At 38.9% G+C, this 18,768-nt stretch overlaps 1 protein-coding gene across 1 annotated transcript; it reads right to left on the bottom strand.

The window, feature by feature from the left end:
* Positions 1-774: 774 nt before the first annotated feature.
* LOC111156945 (SET domain containing 9) lies at positions 775-7,830 on the bottom strand. The gene is made up of 6 exons (XM_022518113.1): positions 7,566-7,830; positions 5,595-5,962; positions 4,276-4,399; positions 3,876-3,991; positions 2,832-2,937; positions 775-1,113 (listed from the first exon to the last, which is right to left on the bottom strand). Exons 1-6 carry the CDS (start codon positions 7,661-7,663, stop codon positions 1,026-1,028), a joined length of 900 nt encoding a protein of 299 aa, XP_022373821.1. The 5' UTR covers positions 7,664-7,830; the 3' UTR covers positions 775-1,025.
* Between the last annotated feature and the right edge of the window lie 10,938 nt (positions 7,831-18,768).

The raw sequence follows: 18,768 nt of genomic DNA, 5'->3' as shown, positions 1-18,768 counted from the left end.
TCCATGTTAGAAATCAAGGAGTCCAATAAAAAATATCCTCTTCATCCAAGTTTGGAACTGAGAGTTAGATGGAGTCAGGTCAATGCAGATCAAAGTAAGTATCACGAGTGAAACTCACTGGAGAAGGTGGCTTCAGAGCTGTGGGCAGGTCAGCTCACTAATACTCTACCTCTGGAGAGACTCACTGGCTGGGCAGAGAGCCCAAAGAGAAGGAACTAGAGGGTCTGGGCTGTGGGTGCCTAGTTCTCCAAAGAGAATCTCATAAAATCACTCTTCCTACAACGGAGAGAGAGGCCGGGAGCATCACTAATGTCAGCACTCCCCACTGAAATAAGAGAATGCGAATAGGTGTCCCTCCCACCACCACTCTCTTTTAACTGTATTTCTATGCTAAAACCATCTCTCTCACTCTTTTAAACTTTGTATATGTGTGTGAACATGCAAATAAGAGTAAATTCCAGTTCCAATTCCCCCTTACCTAGCTAAAACAATCCTTAAATCACACACACACATACACACACACACAAAACTCATGACAACACAACATACATTTTTTGTGTTTATTACACAAAATATTTACATAAATATTTTATGTAAATTTATTGTATTATTTATTATTTTTATTTATTTTATATTTTTATGTTTATTACATAAAAATAACTTTTTACACAAGTTTGTACACATCAACAGTGTAAGAAATGAAAATTCCAGCTTGGCTGGAATTTGAATTTTATAAAGCACCACAGAGATATACAAAATAAAAGAAAATTTGAATTTTAAGTTCAGACAGTAGGTTTTAACTTAATAAGCTACTGTATATTTAAGGGAAAGCCAATTAAAATTGGAATTGTATTCCAAATTTGAAATTGCAGTGAAGCACATAGCTTTTATCATAAAAACAAAAATACCCCCTCCAATTAGGCCTCAAAATATTTGTTCTATAGGTTAAGTCAGAGATATGATGAACAAAAAACATTTAGAGTGAACTCAATAGCTGGGTAGAAAACCTAATTTCTAGCTCATAGTTAGCTGACAATTGTATAGTAGTTTGAAAAAAGCTCTTCTCCTTGTTTGATGTCCCTTAGTGCTACAAGAATGACACATCGAAGTGGGCTGAAAACAAAAAGAAAAATACACAAAAGTCGTAAGTATTAACAGATCCAAGCTCATATTTTTAATATAACCATTATAGATCTTATAATTTTACTCAAATTTCTTACTATTGTCTTAGTTACTTGACTTCCATGAGGAAATAGCTCTTATCCCGGATGGCATTATTATCTTATTTACTTATTTAAAAACTTATTTATTTACTTATTTTCCCTGATGGAGTTTAAGAACCTATGTCTATTCCTTAGCATTAAAAAGACCACAAATATGTTGTTTTTATGTTCAGGCTCCCCAAACTGGTTATCACAAAAAGCATTTTAAAATGACATTTATTATAGTTTAACATTTTAAAATTAATTTTTATCTTTGTATTCTGCAAAGCTGGAAACATTACTTAAAATTAATTCGAATTTTGAGGCACCTGGGTGGCTCAGGTGGTTAAATGTCTGACTCTTGATTTCTGCTCAGGTGTTAATCTCAGGATTGTCAGTTGGAGCCCTGTGTTGGGCTCTGTGCTGAGCATGGAGTTTGCTTAGGATTCTCTCTCTCCCTCTCTCCCTCCTCAATCTTTCTCCCTCTCAAAAAAAAAAAAAAAAAAAAAAAAAAAAATTAAAATTTAAAAAAAAAATGCTTTTATGGATACCACAAGACATACGTAACCTTCAATGTTCCTACTCAGTTAACGTTTCCTGTACTTGTTGAACAGTAATGACATTGTATTCCACCGTATATGGCTAAAACACTCAAACTGTTAGCTATACAAACACACATTAATAGAGACAGAGAAGTTATTGAGTTTTAAGTAAAGAAAATAGTCTAAGGTTTAAATCTCATTCATCTTAAAAGGACAATTTAATGGGGTCCATACAAGAGTTTGCTAGTAGCCTGCAGCTCACTGTCATAATATAATGATTATATCTTCCTATAGCATCGCTGATAAAAAACTCTACAGAATTACTTATATGTAGAAATTGTTACTTGAATTCTTTCAGCAGACTTTCCACTTCATGAATAGAAAATAAACCTTATATTACAAATATGTATCTTCTGAATATTTATCTTTTTTTCATTGTTAAGTTTCCAAACCTAATAGTGAAATGGGCAAAAGAATAGTGTAATTTGGCTTTTTTCTTTAACTGGGTACTCTCAAGTGAGATGAAGAACATGATCCTTAAAATGATTAAAGTAAAAAATGTATTTGAAGAATTTGTAAGAAGAAAAATAACAGAATCACTTGAAAAAAATTTTAAGGTTGATACTTTTAAAGTACCATACAGAATAAAAATGGGTATAATATGAAGCAGAATGAGCTAGGTAAATGGAAAATTTTAAATTTCAAATAAGTGTACATTAACACATTCAGGTATGATGAAAAATCAAAATTTAAGTCATAATTTTTCACTAAAAAATTTTCCCCTAATTCTATATAGCTTTTTCTTAGAAAAAAAAATTTTTTTTGAGGTTTATTTATTCATTTATTTGGTGGGGGGTTACATGTGAGCTGGGGGAAGAGCAGAGGGGGAGGGAGAAAGACAAGGAGCCTCCTCACTGAGCAGCCGAGTGTGGAGCCCCATGCAGGGCTTTATCCCAGGACCCTGATGAGATCATGACCTGAGTCCAAACCAAGAGTCAGTAACCAACTGAGCCACCCAGGCGCCATAGAAAACATATGTTTTTTAAGTATAGCATAAGACAGGAGAGAGGAAAAAAAAAAAACTAACCTTTGTTTGTCACAGCTATAGGCAATGTTTGGAAGATACTGCTTCAGCTCTATAGGGAAGACTGCAGGCACATCAAATTCTTGATAGCAGACATTAGCTGCTCTGTCTAGGAATAAGTATATAATTTTTATCAACAGCCATTTTATAAGGTTGTGAAAAACAGTACTGAATTATGACACTTGATGTGTGGTTTTCCAAATTATAAGAACATGCTCAAATAAGTAATCACTATTATGTTCCAGGTATTACTAGATTATATATACATACATATATATACATGTACATATATATACATATTTATTATTTACTTTTTGAAGAATTTATTTTATTTTAGAGAGAGAGTGCACATGTGTGAATGGGGGGAGGGAGAGAGGGAGAGAATCTCAAGCAGACTGCCTGCCTAGCTCAGAGACCAACTGGGGGCTTGACTTGGGGCTTGGCATCACAACCCTGAGATCATGATCTGAGCTGAAATCAGGAGTCACACATTCAAGGGACTGAGCCACCCAGGCACCCCTATTACTTACAGAGGCTCAGAAAGGTTAAAGTTTAAGTAGAAGAGTCAGGTTTCAGGTTCACATCTCCATAACACCAAAACCTATGCTAAATACAGCCAGATCAAACTTAAACTTTAGGGGAAGTCAAGCCCTATGGGAAGGTAAATGACTCATGTACATAGCAACAGAAAGGGATACCAGTCTAGTTCAACCTACTAGGCTCTACTGAGGCACTGAAAGAATGATCTCTAAGTGAACTATTAAAAAAAATGCTACAATAATGATGATCAAAAGAGTAGGCAATTGTTACCAATTGCCTATATTTATTGCAAAACCAGAAGAAAAACAATAAATTATTCAATTAATGTATATCATTACTTCCCAGATTCTTTGATATCTGCCCCCAGAATGTTATAGTTTACTGATGGGCTTTGAATAGCTGAGATGTTAAATATAACTGCCTCTGGCACTCAGTCATAGGGTAAAGGAGGAAAATTACCACTGCTGTATTTATATCTTGTCTCACAGACCCACGATGCCAACTTACCATTTGAACAATTGTTGACATACTGTCCTACAGCCAGTGGATTACAAATTTCTGATGTTAGCCATGTACTATCACTCATTTTGAAAGGACCAAGTCGATCTCTCCCATTACAAGATCTGAAACAGGTGAAAAAATTAGCTAAGGGATTGTTCTTTTATATCTTACAATAAAATCCAAAAGTATAAAAGTAACCCTAAAACTGAACAAGTCCAGGTTCTCTTAAAAAAGCTTTTTTTTTTCCTTTTTTTTTTCCCTCAAAAAAGTTTTATCTAGTCAATAGGGCAACTGAGTGGCTACGTAGCAGCTGCTTAAACAGATTTTTATTTAAAGTAAAAAGGCTAGTGGTCATAATCATTTTGTGGTGGTCCTATATTAAGTTTGAACATGGGTACCGACTTACCTATATACAACTTTTGATATTCCTTTGTCATTTCCATCAATGAGTACCCCATCCAGGCATCTAAAAATAAATGGATTTCCAATGGACTGGAAAAAGATTGGCTCATACTTCTGATATACTGTACCTATTATACAATAAGATAAAGACATAACAACATGTAAATATCAAAAACATCTGGAAACATAAGCAAAACATGAAAGAAATTGTTTTAATTTATCTACCCTTTTACTAATATTTTATCTCCAGTCTAGATGATCACATTCTCTTTGGTTACTTTCCTCCTTGGAAGAGTGCTCAATAGTAAGTGGAGCAGAGGACCAATTTGTTCACACAGCCAAATAAAATGTGACTATTCTGGTTGACTAAAATGTGAACACCACATCTGAGGTTCAGTTTTACAAAGTCGTGGGTTTGTTTTGTTTTGTTTTGGCTTTTTAAAGTAGGCTGTGATTTGACATCTATTAAAAAGTCTTTTAAGAAATGTACTTTGTTAAAAACTGATTTAATAATGCAGAAAAAATGGGAATGAATGAGTCTGACATTTAGGTTGTTTCTCCTTTCATTGGCAATGGAGGAAAGGACAAAATATTTACTGGGCCTGTCCTATGTTCCAGGCATGCTATTTTAGTAAATTTGTTTCAGTATTCATTTGTTGCTGACTTGTTCTATTTAGTCTTTACAGAGTTAGATTAGTTGTGTAGGAGGAAACCAACTTTCTTGCTTAAGGATATAAAGTCAGAAAATAGTAGAATGACTTTTTGAAAACATAGGTTTACTTAAGCATTCACCCATATTTTGTACCACACCAAATTATATCATCTTAATTCAACAAATAACATACTCTCCTGAGCATTCTAGTCAATGGTCTTTTTTCAAAGCAGCTGCTTTACTTTCAAAGTGTAGAAATGGCAGGAAGGTCTTTATTCAATGATTCACGGGTTTAAAATCTATCTTTTCTGTTTTAACCCATACTATTTTTACCTTTAGTTACCAATTATTTAAGCCAACCGACTTATTCTCTAGTGCTTTCTAAGTAATTCATCTTATCAAAGTAGGCTATACTGTATCCCACATTTAAATATTCCACATTTAAACATTAACTACAAAAATTTCCTTAAAAGAAAAGAAATACTCAAGGATGTTTTTTAACGCATAAAATAATTTATGGTTAATTTCTAAATCAGAATTTAAGAATCTGTGGAAATTTGAGTTTTCAATTCAACCCCTTAACTCGAAGGATTACAGGACTATATATTTACTTGAACTTATATTAATGGGTAAATAGGAAACTCTTGGCAAAGCACTAATTGTGTGATTACCAGGATACATAGATACAACCGCGCCTTTTGGTACCAATCCTCTAGTAACGAAGACACCTTTTCCAGCAGATATCAGTGAGCTAGTTGATAGGGCAACACTGAAACCCAATGTCTTATAAAGAATTTCTTCTGGTTTAAAGGTATTTTGCTGTTGATGTCTGTATTCAAGCAGTTTCACCCTTGGATGTTGAACTGACAGTAGGTTGTGGTATTTTGATTTAACAGTTTCTGGAAGCATAGTCAAGATATCTGATTGCTTATTGAAATCATTTATGAATAGAGCCTGGAAAACTTTCAGTAATGTTCCTAGGACATCTTCATCTGAGATAACTTTGTCTTTGGATTCCTCTGGAACATATCGGAGGGTCCTGAAAATGGGAAAAATTTCTGTTCACTACCCTTCAACTGACAAAAGCCACACTTCATGCCTTCTGAGTCACTGGTCTTAATGACGATTATTCTCATGTGTCTGAACAGCATAAAACTGAGACATTCAGGGAAGAGTTGTTTAGGGGTAGTTTTAGTGACCTAGCTCCGGACAATACCTACCCATTAAAAATTTGTGAAGGCTCTAACTGTACCAAATGCTGTTGGGTCCTTACATTCATGATCTCTTTTTTGCAGATGGGGAAACTGAGGCTTGGAGATGTTGGGGAATCTGCCCAACATCCTAAAGCTGTTAAGCGGGAGAGCCAGAAGCTGAAACAGAGCTAGTTCTTTTTTCCACCACACACATAGCCATTATGTGAACATCACATAAGAATCCACATATTGCAATGGCTTTTTGTAGGCGTGTAATTTTTTTTTTTTACGATTTTATTTATTTATTTGACAGACAGAGATCACAAGTAGGCAGAGAGGCAGGCAGAGAGAGAGAGGGGGAAGCAGGCTCCCTGCTGAGCAGAGAGCCCGGTGCGGGGCTGATCCCAGGACCCTGGGATCATGACCTGAGCCGCAGGCAGAGGCTTTAACCCACTGAGCCACCCGGGCGCCCCCGTAGGCATGTAACTTTAAAGACAAGTTTAACATTATACACTGTCACATTCTTTCCTGGGAGTACTGACTTCTTCAATGGCTGCATCATTTTTATTTGCATAATGGTATTATTTTTACTTCTTAACAAAAAGCAATTTCCGCTTCACAGTTCTATAGTAAGGATGGCCCTGAATTCACGTATTCACCGACAGAAACTTTGGAAAGGCTCTTTGGTTATTAACCGGCTTTCAGTGGAGCTAGTGTGCCCCATTTAAGTGAGCATTACTGAACTGCTTCCAGATCACTAGCCCGCCACTTATTAGAGCCCGCAATGACACTCACTCCACAGCCACCCTCTCAGATCCCTGTCTCAGGCTTGAACTAATTTAAACCCAAGACTCCAATGTGCTTTTAGTGGCATTTTGCTCGTTTTTACGCGTCAGTCCAAGCTGCTATCCTCACAGCCAACCTGGGCTGTTTTCACCAGGTAAACTATGGAGCTGTGAAAATAAACCTCGATTTGGCTTTTTTAAGGATTTTCAAGCTCCTAACTATGCCTTGGAGGAGAGAAGACCACGCACCCTGGGGCTGTAAGAGCTTCGTTCTTTTTCAAAAGTCTCTCTTTTTTGCCGGGACAGAAGCCGGGGAGAACACTCGCCTCCGCACGTGGGCAACGCCCGCCTTGCAGACCTGGCAGCGCGGGGCACCATGGGAGATTAGACCACAAGCCCCACCCACCACAGGCGCCCCACCCACCACAGGCTCCCCGCCCCCGCCAGTATCCCAGCTCCCCTCCGAACTCCACCGGCCTCGGCCCCGCCCTCTTCGGGTTCCAGCAGCTTCGGACCCCGGGGCCGGCTTAAGCTCCGCCCGCCCGAGACTCCATCCGCCGGAGGCTCCGCCCATGTAGGGCTCATGGGCTTCGAGTCCAGCGGCCCGGGTGGCGCCGCGGGGCCGAACGAAGGCGCACCTGGTCTGCCGGTCTCGCCCTCTCACCTCGGATTGTGGTTTAGGTTCAGCGCGATCCAAGGAACGAAGCGGTACTTGTAACGGCGCCATCGCTGCCACAGGCCCCGCAGAAGGCGACCCGGCATGGCTGTCCCGCGGCGCTGTGACGAGGGCAGCGCGGAGAGGTGGGTCGCGGTCTCGGGCCCGCCCCGGCCCGGGGAGGAGCGGGGGCCACGCCGTCCCGCCCCTTCTGCGTCTCCGCCTTCAGTTCCGAGCTCTGTGGCCCTGGTACTCCTTTGGATCCTGTTGCTGGTGTCGTCTGTGCCTCTCCTTTATTGTCCCCAGCTGGCTGAATCAGAGGTGCGTAGAGCTGAGGCAGGCCCTCTCTCCCCCCTTTACTTTCTCCATTCGCTCGTGTATTTACACACACCCACACGCACACACCACTTAGGACTAGGTTAGCCCACGCTTAGTTCCAGTGGAGGCAAACTTCAAGAATCTCTCAACTATCTTCAGATCCCCAAGTATTTATTGAAAATTAAATGTGTTGGTGCCATTTCCTCAGGCCGGAAACTGCTCTCCTCTTCTTTGGCGGAGAATGAAAGCGAAATCCTAAGCAAAAGTCTAAATAGGACGCATGAGACCTAGTGAAAGTTCAGGTAAAGGCAGGTGGAGAGAAAGAATATCTGCCAAAGTCTCCATTTCACTCTGATACAAAATGTTGGCAAACTCTAGAGGCTCAGGTGTTGTGTTTGGTAAATTGGCATCCTGCAGATTTACCTGATTTGCTAAATGGGGTCAATTCAGTTCCAGGTTGTATTAATAAATGGCCTTCAAAGAAAGTGATTTTATGGTCTCTAAACTTAAAAGGAACAAAAAAACCCTAGTAGTATATTTACTTATAATAATATACTTTTCAAAAAAATTTTTGTATATATTTGTATATATTTCCAGTGTTTTTAAAATTTTTATCATGTAGTGTAATCATCTTTGTTGTCCATCCAGTTAAGGGGACCATTTTGCATAGACCCTATTTATTATTGATTTATTGATTTATTGATGTATAATGATTTATAACATTAGTTTCACATGTGCAACATAATGATTCCATGTTTGTATATCTTGCAAAATGACCACCACAATTAATCTATTTAACATTGGTCATCATACATAGTTATAATTTTTTTTCTTGTGATGAGGACTTTTAAGATCTACTCTCTTAGCAACTGTCAAATATACAGTATTGTTACCTATAGTCACCACACTGTACATTATATCCCCAGATCTTAATTCTCTTGTAATGACCCCCTACCCTCCAACCCCTGGAAACCTCTGGCACCCATCAGTCTGTTGTCTCTGAGCTTGTTTTATTTTTCAGATTTCACATATAAACGAAATCATATGTTATTGGCCTTTCTCTGTCTTCTTTCCCTTAGCATGATACCCTCAGGGTTCATCTTTGTTGTCCCAAATGGCAAGGTTTCCTTTTTAAGGGCTGAGTAATGTTCCATTGTATGTGTCTCTGTGTGTGTGTGCATGTGTGTGTGCATATACACATATACACACATATACATACCTTGATTTCTTTATACATACCATTGATGGACACTTCAGTGGTTTCCATGTCATGGCTGTTGTAAATGCTATAGTGAACATAGGGGTGCATATATCATTTCTAGTTAAGTGTTTTCATTTTCTTTTCTTTTTTTTTTATAGATTTATTTATTTATTTATTTATTTGACAGAGAGAGAGATCACAAGCAGGCAGACAGGGAGAGAGAGAGAGAGAGAGAGAGAGGGAAGCAGGCTCCCTGCCGAGCAGAGAGCCCGACGTGGGACTCGATCCCAGGACCCTGAGATCATGACCTGAGCGGAAGGCAGCGGCTTAACCCACTGAGCCACCCAGGCGCCCAAGTGTTTTCATTTTCTTTGGGTAAATACCCAGCTGTAGAATTGCTGGATCTTATGGTAGGTCTATTTTTAATTTTTTAGAAAAGACTTTGTCAGAGAAGGAGAGAGCAAGATAGTGCACAAGCAGGGGGAGTGACAGGCTGAGGGAGAAGCAGACTTCCTGCTGAGCAAGGAGCCCACTGGGAAACTCGATCCCAGCACCCTGGGATCACGACCTGAGCCAAAGACAAATGCTTAACTGACTGAGCCACCTAGGCGTCCCTATTTTTAATTTTTTGAGGAACTTTCATACTGTTTTGCATAATAGCTGCACTGATTTGCATTCCTACCAACAGTGCATGAGATTTTCCTTTTCTCTACATCTGAGCCAACACTTGTTATTTCTTGCCTTATTCAGAATAGCCATTCTAACAAGTGTGAGGTAGTATTTCATTGTAGCTTTGGTTTTAATTTCCCTGAAGATTAGTAGTGTTGAGCATCTTTTGTGTGCCTGTTGGCCATATGTATATCTTCTTCAGGAAAAAAATATCTGCTTGGGTCTTCTGCCAGTTTTTTAAATTGGATTTTTTTTTCTGTTGTAGGATTTCTTTATATATTTTGGATATTAACCCTTTATCAGATGTATGATTTGCAGATGTCTTCTCCCATTCCATAGGTTGCTTTTTCATTTTGTTGATGGTTTCATTTGCTGTGCAGAGGCTTTTTACTTTGATGTAGTCCCACTTATTCATTTTTACTTCTGTTGTCTTTGCTTTTGGTGTTAGATTAAAAAAAAAACAACAACAACCAAAAAACAGTTATTGTTAAGACTGATGTCCAGGAGCTTACTGCTTATATTTTCCTTAGTGTGTAAGAGTTTTATGGTGTCAGTCCTTAAATTCAAGTCTTCAATCCATTTTGAGTTCATTTTTGTGTATGGTGTAAGATAGTAGTGCAGTTTCATTCTTTTGCATGAGGCTGCCCACTTTTCTACCACCATTTGTTGAAGAGACTATCTTTTCGCCATTGTATATTCTTGGCTCCTTTGTCATAAATTATTTGACCATGTAAATATAGGTTTATTTCTGGACTCTGTATTCTCTTACATTTATCTGTCTGTTTTTATGCTAACACTGTATTATTTGGTTACTATAGCCTTGTATTAGACTTTGAAATCAAGGAGCATGATCCCTCTACATTTGCTCATCTTTGTGAGATTGCTTTGACTGTTTGGGGTCTTTTGTGATTCTATATGAATTTTAGGATTACTTGTTCTAGTTCTGTGAAAAATGCCACTGAAATTTCAAAGGAATTGCATTGAATTTGTGGATTGCTTTGAGTAGATGGACATTTTAACAGTATTAGTTCTTCCAGTCCATGAACATGGAATATATTTCCATCTATTTGTGTCTATTTCATTTTCTTTCATTAATGCCTTATAGTTTTCAGGGTACAGATCCTTCACCTCCTGGGTTAAATTTATTTCTATGTATTTTATTTTTCCCCTCCTCCCCTCCCCCAGGGAGGTAGGGGGCGGGGTAGAGGGAAGGAGAGAGAGAGAGATTTTTGTGGGGGGGGGGCGGGGAGAGGGAGAGAGAATCTTAAGCAGGCTCCATGACCACCAGCATGGAGCCCAATGTGGGGCTCCATCTCATGACCCAAAGATTATGACCTGAGCCAAAATCAAGAGTCTTACACTTAACCAACTGAGCTACCCAGGTGCCCCTGTATTTTTTTTTTTTTTTTGATGCAATTGTGAAGGATATTGTTTTAATTTCTCTCTCTGATAGCTCATTAGGGTATAGACACAACAGATTTTGTACACTGATTTCATAACCCTGTAACATTACTGAATTTATTAGTTCTAACAGTTTTTTGGTAGAGTCTTTAGGGTTTTCTAGATGTATTATCTGTATACAATATCATGTAATGTGCAAATAGTGACAGTTTTATTTCTTTTTCAATTTGGTTGTCTTTATTTGTTTCTTTTCTAATTGCTTTGGCTAGGACTTCCAGTACTATATTGAATTTAAATTTAAGGTATTAAAGTTACTTTTTTTTTTTTTAAAGATTTTATTTATTTATTTGAGAGAGAGACAGTGAGAGAGAGCATGAGCGAGGAGAAGGTCAGAGGGAGAAGCAGACTCCCCATGGAGCTGGGAGCCCAACGTGGGACTCGATCCCGGCAGCCCGGGATCATGACCTGAGCCGAAGGCAGTCGTCCAACCAACTGAACCACCCAGGCGTCCCTTAAAGTTACTTTTTAGTTACCTAAGCTATTTATAAAAACAACATTCTCCTGGTAACAAATAGAAACATGGTAGATAAAGCTAAAATCTCCTTTAATCAGACCCTGTGACTTGTACTTAAGCCAGTCCTGGTCCTCACCTGGTCTCCTCAGAAGTTATCAGGCTGATGTGTTTTCTGTAAGTCTTATTTCTGTGTATTTGTATACCTGTGTATATTCCTACAGAAAATCATAGAAATATGTGGAGTGTTTTTAAACTACTGTAAATACCTGTAACTTCTTTAATTCAAAAATATATTTTGGAGTCTCCCCATATTAGTCTGTAGAATTCTACTTTATTATTCTGTTTATTTCTAAGGTTTGCCATCAAGTTTAATATTTACTATAATTTTCTTTAGGTATTCTTTTGAGTTTAAAAAGCTCTCTAGTTTTGGTTGGTCAAGAATTTTTGTCCTAATTTTATTTTTTTTATTTTTATTTTTTTTTAAAGATTTTATTCATTTGACAGAGAGAGAGAGAGATCACAAGTAGGCAGAGAGGCAGGCAGAGAGAGAGAGGGAAGCAGGCTCCCGGCTGAGCAGAGAGCCCGATGTGGGGCTCGATCCCAGGACCCTGAGATCACGACCCGAGCCGCAGGCAGAGGCTTTAACCCACTGAGCCACCCAGGCACCCCAAATTTTTGTCCTAATTTTAAATGGTGAATATCACATGCTTTTCTTTGCCATTTTTCTCTGTTCTTCTATTAATGTAATGAATTACAATGACACATTGTCAAATCTTGCACCATCCTTAAAGTCTTTATGAGTAATACTTTGGTTATACCCTATAGGTTTTTATATGCTTTTGTTGTCTTACATTTATTTTGAAGTGTGTTTTAACTTTTTAGCCTCATGGTTTATTTGTAGTTTTGTTTTAGGGTTTTGGTGTTAGGCTTATGTTGACTTCATAAAATGTGTTGAGAAGTGTTCTCTTCTCTTCTTTCTAAAACACCAAAAAAAAAATTTGTGTATGAGTACTGTTATTCCTTCTTTGAATGTTGATAGAATTCACCAGTGAAACCACTGGGCTTGTCATATTCTTTGTTAATGAATTCATTTTTTAAATTGAAGTAGAGTTGTCGTACAGTATTATTCTTGGGTGTACATAGTGATTCAATATTTGTATACATTAGGAAATGATCACCATTATAAGTCTAGCTACCATCTGTCCCCATATGGAGTTGTTACATTATTATTATATTTCCTGTGGTGTACACTGCATTTCCATCTTACTTGTTTTATAACTGGGAATTTTGTACCTTTTATTCTCCTTTCCTTATTTTGCCCATCTCTCCTTGGGCACCACAAGATTATTTTCTGTATCTATGAGTCTGTTTCTGTTTTCTTGCTTTATTTTTAGGCTCCCCATATAAGTGAAATCATTTGATGGTTGTCTTTCTCTGACTTAGCACAGTACCCTCTGGGTTCATCCATGTTGTTTGAAATGGCAAGATTTCATTTTTTTATGGCAGAATAGTATTCCATTGTATGTTTTTATACCATATATTCTTTTCTTTAAATTTAATTTTATTTTTTCAGTGTTCTAAGATTCATTGTTTATACACCACACACTTTTTTTTTTTTTTTTTTTTTAAACACATAATGTATTATTTGCTTCAGGGATGCAGGTCTGTGAATCCTCAGTCTTACACAGTTCACAGCTCTCACCATAGCACATACCCTCCCCAGTGTCCATTACCCAACCACCCTATCCCTCCCTCCCACCCTCCAGCAATACTCAGTTTGTTTCCTGAGATTAAGAGTCCTCTATGTTTTTTCTCCCTCCCCAGTCCCATCTTGTTTCATTTTTTCCTTCCTTACCCACCCACCCTACTTCTCAAATTCCTCATGACAGAGATCTCATATGATAATTGTCTTTCTCTGATCGACTTATTTCGCTCAGCATAATACCCTCTAGTTCCATCCACATCATTGCAAATGGCAGGATTTCATTTTTTTTTTTTTAAATAAGTTCTTTCTTTCTTTCTTTCTTTGACACAGAGAGAGATCACAAGTAGGCAGAGAGGCAGGCAGAGAGAGAGGAGGAAGCAGGCTCCCTGCTGAGCAGAGAGCAGGATGCGGGGCTTGATCCCAGGACCCTGGGACCATGACCTGAGCCGAAGGCAGAGGCTTTAACCCACTGAGCCACCCAGGTGCCCCCAGGATTTCATTTTTTGATGGCTGCATAGTAATCCATTGTATATCTATACCACATCTTCTTTATCCATTCATCTGTTGATGGACACTTAAGTTGTTTCTATCTCTCTGCTGTTGTAAGTAAAGTTGCAGTGAACAAGGGGATTCATATCTTTTCTAGTTATTGCTTTTGTTTTCTTCCAGTAAATATCCAGCTGTGGAATTGCTGGATTGTATGGTATTTCTATTTTTAATTTTTGGGGGAACCTCCAGACTATCCATTGCAGTTGCACCATTTTGCATTCCCACCAGCAGTGCCCAAGTGTCCCCTTTTTCCTACATCTTTGCTGACCTTGTTATTTCTTATCTTTGATACCATTCTGACAGGTACGAGGTGATATGTCATCGTAGTTTTGATTTGAATTTCACTGAAGATTAGCAATCTTGAACATCTTTTCCTATGTCTGTTCTCCATCTGTATGTGTTCTTTGGAGTAATGTCTGTTTAGGTTCTTTACCCATTTTTAATTGGATTTTTTTTTTTTTTTTTTTGGATAGTGTGTTGTATGAGTTCTTTATGTAGTTTGGATATTAACCCCTTATCTGTTTTATCAGTTGCAGATATCTTCTCTTATTTAGTAGATAGGGTGCATTTCATTTTGTTGATGGCCTCCTTCCAGTTTTGAAGGAGTGGCTTTATGCAGAAGTATCCTGTCAGGTCCAGTTGTGCAACCCCACCCCCCACCCCTCATTACTTGAGCCAGGTGCCCTAGTGGTCTCCCCTCTTGGGGCTGCAGGTACCTTCCTACTGTAGCTGGGTTGCACTTGGTGGTGGATTCACTGGTGTGAGGGGCTGTTCCCCAGGGCAGCTTTCCGTGCGGCTTAGCCACGTTGGCTGTGGATGTGCTGGTGAATGGGGCTCATCCCCAGCCTGTCTGGCTGAGAGTCCAGGTCATAACTACTGTGAGTGTGCTCATGTGCAGGGTTGGCCCCTCATGCAGTTGGCTGTGAAGTTCTGGAGCAACAGCTGTGGGCATGTGTGTGGATGGGATCCGCCTTCAGGTGTGGTTGGCTGTGAGGCCCAGCTGTGACTGTTGCAGGTGCTCTAGTGTTTGGCTCTTTCCCCTGGGATGGAGGTTGCTTGGTAGGGATAGGGTAATGGGGAGGCTGGGACTCTGGTGCAGCTGCCTCCACCTGCAGGTGTGGCCAGGTGGGCAATTGCTCTGCAGGGGGCAGGCTGGGGCAGGTAAGTTGGGCTGGTGAAGTCTGCAGAGGAAGGCTGCGGCCCACTGATTGGTGCTAGCACAGTAAGTCGAGGGTTGGAAATGGCTGCTGCTAGGCTGGACCAGCTAGTCTGTGAACGCTGTACTCTTTGGAGAATGTTCTAACAGATCCCTGTGCCTCTGGCACAGGTCCTAAAATTGGTGAATGGATTTTTCCAAATAACCAGGTGCTTTTCCAACTGCTGCCTCTTCTCTCGAACTTGGAGTGAGTGAAATTATTCACCTGCCCTTTAAGTTTCCTACTGCCTTCTGGATCTCCCAAACATAAGCACCACTGGTTTGCAAAGACATTTGTTATGAGCCTCATTTTCCCCATTCATGTTTGCATGTTCCTTGACTGGGGATCTAGATGTGGGGCTTGGATCCTTTGTTCCTACTCAAGGGCCTGTATGTTTGTGGTATCTCTCCTGCAGGCGATCACTGTGCAGGGGTGGTGGATCCTGGCTAGATCACATCTCTGCTTCTCCCACCCATCTTGATGTGGCTTTTTCTTTCTATCTGTAGTTGTGTACGATCTGTCCTGGTAGTCTTCAGTTTGTCTTCAGAGATAGTTGTTTTGTATGTAGTTATAGATGTTGGTATGTCCTCGGGAGGAAGTGAGCTCAGGATCTTCCTACTCTGCCGTCTCCATCCCCCCTCCTAAATTCCATTTCTTTGAAAGATACAGTGCTGTTGAAAATTTCTGTTTCATCTTCTTTCAAGTTTGGTAAGGTATTTTTCATGGAATTTGTTCATTTAGTCTAGCAAATTGGTTGGCATAAAGTTTTCATAAATATAATCTTATTGTCCCTTTAATGTCTGTATGAGCTATAGTGAGAACCCCATTTTCATTTCTGATTTTGGTGGTTTGTGTTTCCTTTCTCATTATAACTGGGAGTTTCTTGTTGTTGTTTTCAAAGAAAGAGCTTTTGGCTTTATTAATTTTCTGTTTGCCTAAAATTAAATTTTGTTAATTTCTGTTCTGTATTATTTTATACATTCTACTTTCTTTGGTTTTACTCTTTTTTGACCTTCATAAGTAGATCCTTACTGATTTTAGATATTTCTTTTTTTCTTTTTTCGTTTCATGTTTTTATTTTAATTCTGGTTAGTTAACACATAGTAGAATATTAGTTTCAGAAGTAGAATTTAATGATTCATCACTTACATAAAACATCCAGTGCTCATCACAACAAGTGCTCTCCTTAATAACCATCACTCATTTTGCCCATCCCCCTGCCTGTTTTCCCTCTAATGACCCTCAGTTTGTTTTCTGTAGGTAAGAGTCTGGTTTTTTGTTTGTTTGTTTGTTTTTGTTTTAGGATTTTATTTATTTATTTACTTTAGAGATAGAGAAAAAGAGAGTGGAGAGCACGGGGTCAGGGAGAGAGGGGGGAAATAACCTTAAGTAGACTCCGTGCTGAGCACTGAGCCCAACGTGGGGCTCAATCTCATGATGTTAACTGAAACCAAGAATCCAACACTTAACTGAACAAGTCATGCCCTAAGAGTCTGTTTTATGGTTTGCCTCTCTCTCTTTTTTTCTCCCTATGTTCATCTCTTTTGTTTCTACATATGGGTGAAATCATATGACATTTGTCTTTCTCTGACTGGTTTGTTTCACTTAGCATAATACACTCTAACTCCATCCACATCATTGCAAATGGCAGGATTTCATTCTTTTTTGTGGCTCAGTAATGTTCCATTGTGTGTGTGTGTGTGTGTACACACATATACCACAGCTTCTTTATCCATCTCTCTGTCAATGGCCATTTGGGCTTTTCCCACAATTTGGCTATTGTTGATAATGCTGCTATGAACATTGGGATACATGTGTCCCTTCACATCAGTATTTTTGTATCTTTTGGGTAAATATTTGGTAGTTCAATTGCTGGATTGTAGGGTAGGTCTATTTTTAACTTAAAAAAATTAACATATAATGTATTACTTGTTTCAGGGGTATAGGCCCGTGATTCATCAGTTTTACACAGTTCATAGCGCTCACCATAGCATATACCCTCCCCAGCCATCACCCAGCCACGCATCCTTCTCAATCCCCTCCACTCCAGCAACTCTCAGTTTGTTTCCTGAGATTAAGAGTCTCTTATGGTTTGTCTCCCTCTCTGGTTTTGTCTTGTTTCATTTTCCCCCCACTTCCCTTATGATCCTCTGTCTTGTTTCTCAAATTCCTTCTATTGCTGAGATCATATGATAATTGTCTTTCTCTGATTGACTTATTTTGCTTAACATAATACCCTCTAGTTCCATCCACGTCATGGCAAATGGCAAGATTTCATTTTTGATGACTGCATAATATTCCTGTGTGTGTGTGTGTGTGTGTGTGTGTGTGTGTGTGTGTGTGTGTACACGCGCCCATGTGTGCACATGTCACATCTTCTTTATCCATTCTTTACAACAGATGTCCATCTGTTGATGGACATCTGGACTCTTTCCATAGTTTGGCTATTGTGGACACTGCTGCTGTAAACATTTGGGTGCACATGCCCCTTTGGATCACTACATTTGTATCTTTAGGGTAAATGCCCAGTAGTGCGATTGCTGGTCATATGGTAGCTCTTTTGAACTTTTTGAAGAACCTCCATACTGTTTTCCAGAGTGGCTGCAATTTTGGTAAGTTCTTTATGGTTTTGAATACTAACCCTTTTTTTTTTTTAAACTTTTTTTTAAGTTTCATTGATAGTTTCCTTCACTTTGCAGAAGCTTTTTATCTTGATGAAGTTCCAGTAATTCATTTTTGCTTTTGTTTCCCTTGCCTCTGGAGACCTAGCTAGTACGAAGTTGCTGTGGCCGAGGTCATAGTGGTTGCTGCCTTTGTTCTCCTCCAGGATTTTGATGGTTTCCTGTCTCACATTTAGGTCTTGAATCCATTAAGAATTTATTTTTGTGTGGTGTAATATAGTGTAATCCAGTTTCATTCTTCTGCATGTGGCTGTCCAGTTTTCCCAACACCATTTGTTGAAGAGACTGTCTTTTTCCCATTGGATATTCTTTCCTGCTTTGTTAAAGATCACTTGACCATAAATTTGAGGGTCCATTTCTGGATTCTGTTTCTGTTCCGTTGATCTATATGTCTCTTTTTGTGCCAGTACTGTATCATCTTGATGGTTACAGCTTTGTGATAGAGCTTGAAGCCTGGGATTGTGATGCCACCAGCTTCGGTTTTCTTTTTCAACATTCCTTTGGCTCTTTGGGGTCTTTTTGGTTCCATATAAATTTTAAGATGATTTGTTCTAGCTCTGTGAAAAAAGTTAATGGTATTTTGATAGGGATCACACTGAATGTATAGATTGCTTTGGGTAGCATAGACGTTTTCACAATATTTGTTCTAATACATGAGCATGGAATATTTTTCTATTTCTTTGTGTCTTCCACAATTTCTTTCATGAGTATTCTGTAGTTTTCTGAGTACCGATCCTTTGCCTCTTTGGTTGGATTTATTCCTAGGTATCTTATGGTTTTGGGTGTGATTGTAAATGGGATTGACTCCTTAATTTCTCTTTCTGCTCTCTTGTTGGTGTATAGAGGTGCAACTGATTTCTGTACATTGATTTTATATCCTGCCACTTTGCTGAGTTCCTTTGTGAGTTCTTGTAATTTTGGGGTGGACTCTTTTGGGTTTTCCACATAGAATATCATGTCATCTGCAAAGAATGAAAG

This window comes from Enhydra lutris, unplaced genomic scaffold, assembly GCF_002288905.1.
Source record: "Enhydra lutris kenyoni isolate GAN:26980312 unplaced genomic scaffold, ASM228890v2 scaffoldscaffold50, whole genome shotgun sequence".
Classification (NCBI taxonomy): domain Eukaryota; kingdom Metazoa; phylum Chordata; class Mammalia; order Carnivora; family Mustelidae; genus Enhydra; species Enhydra lutris.
This window is presented reverse-complemented; position numbering and strand designations above follow the sequence as displayed.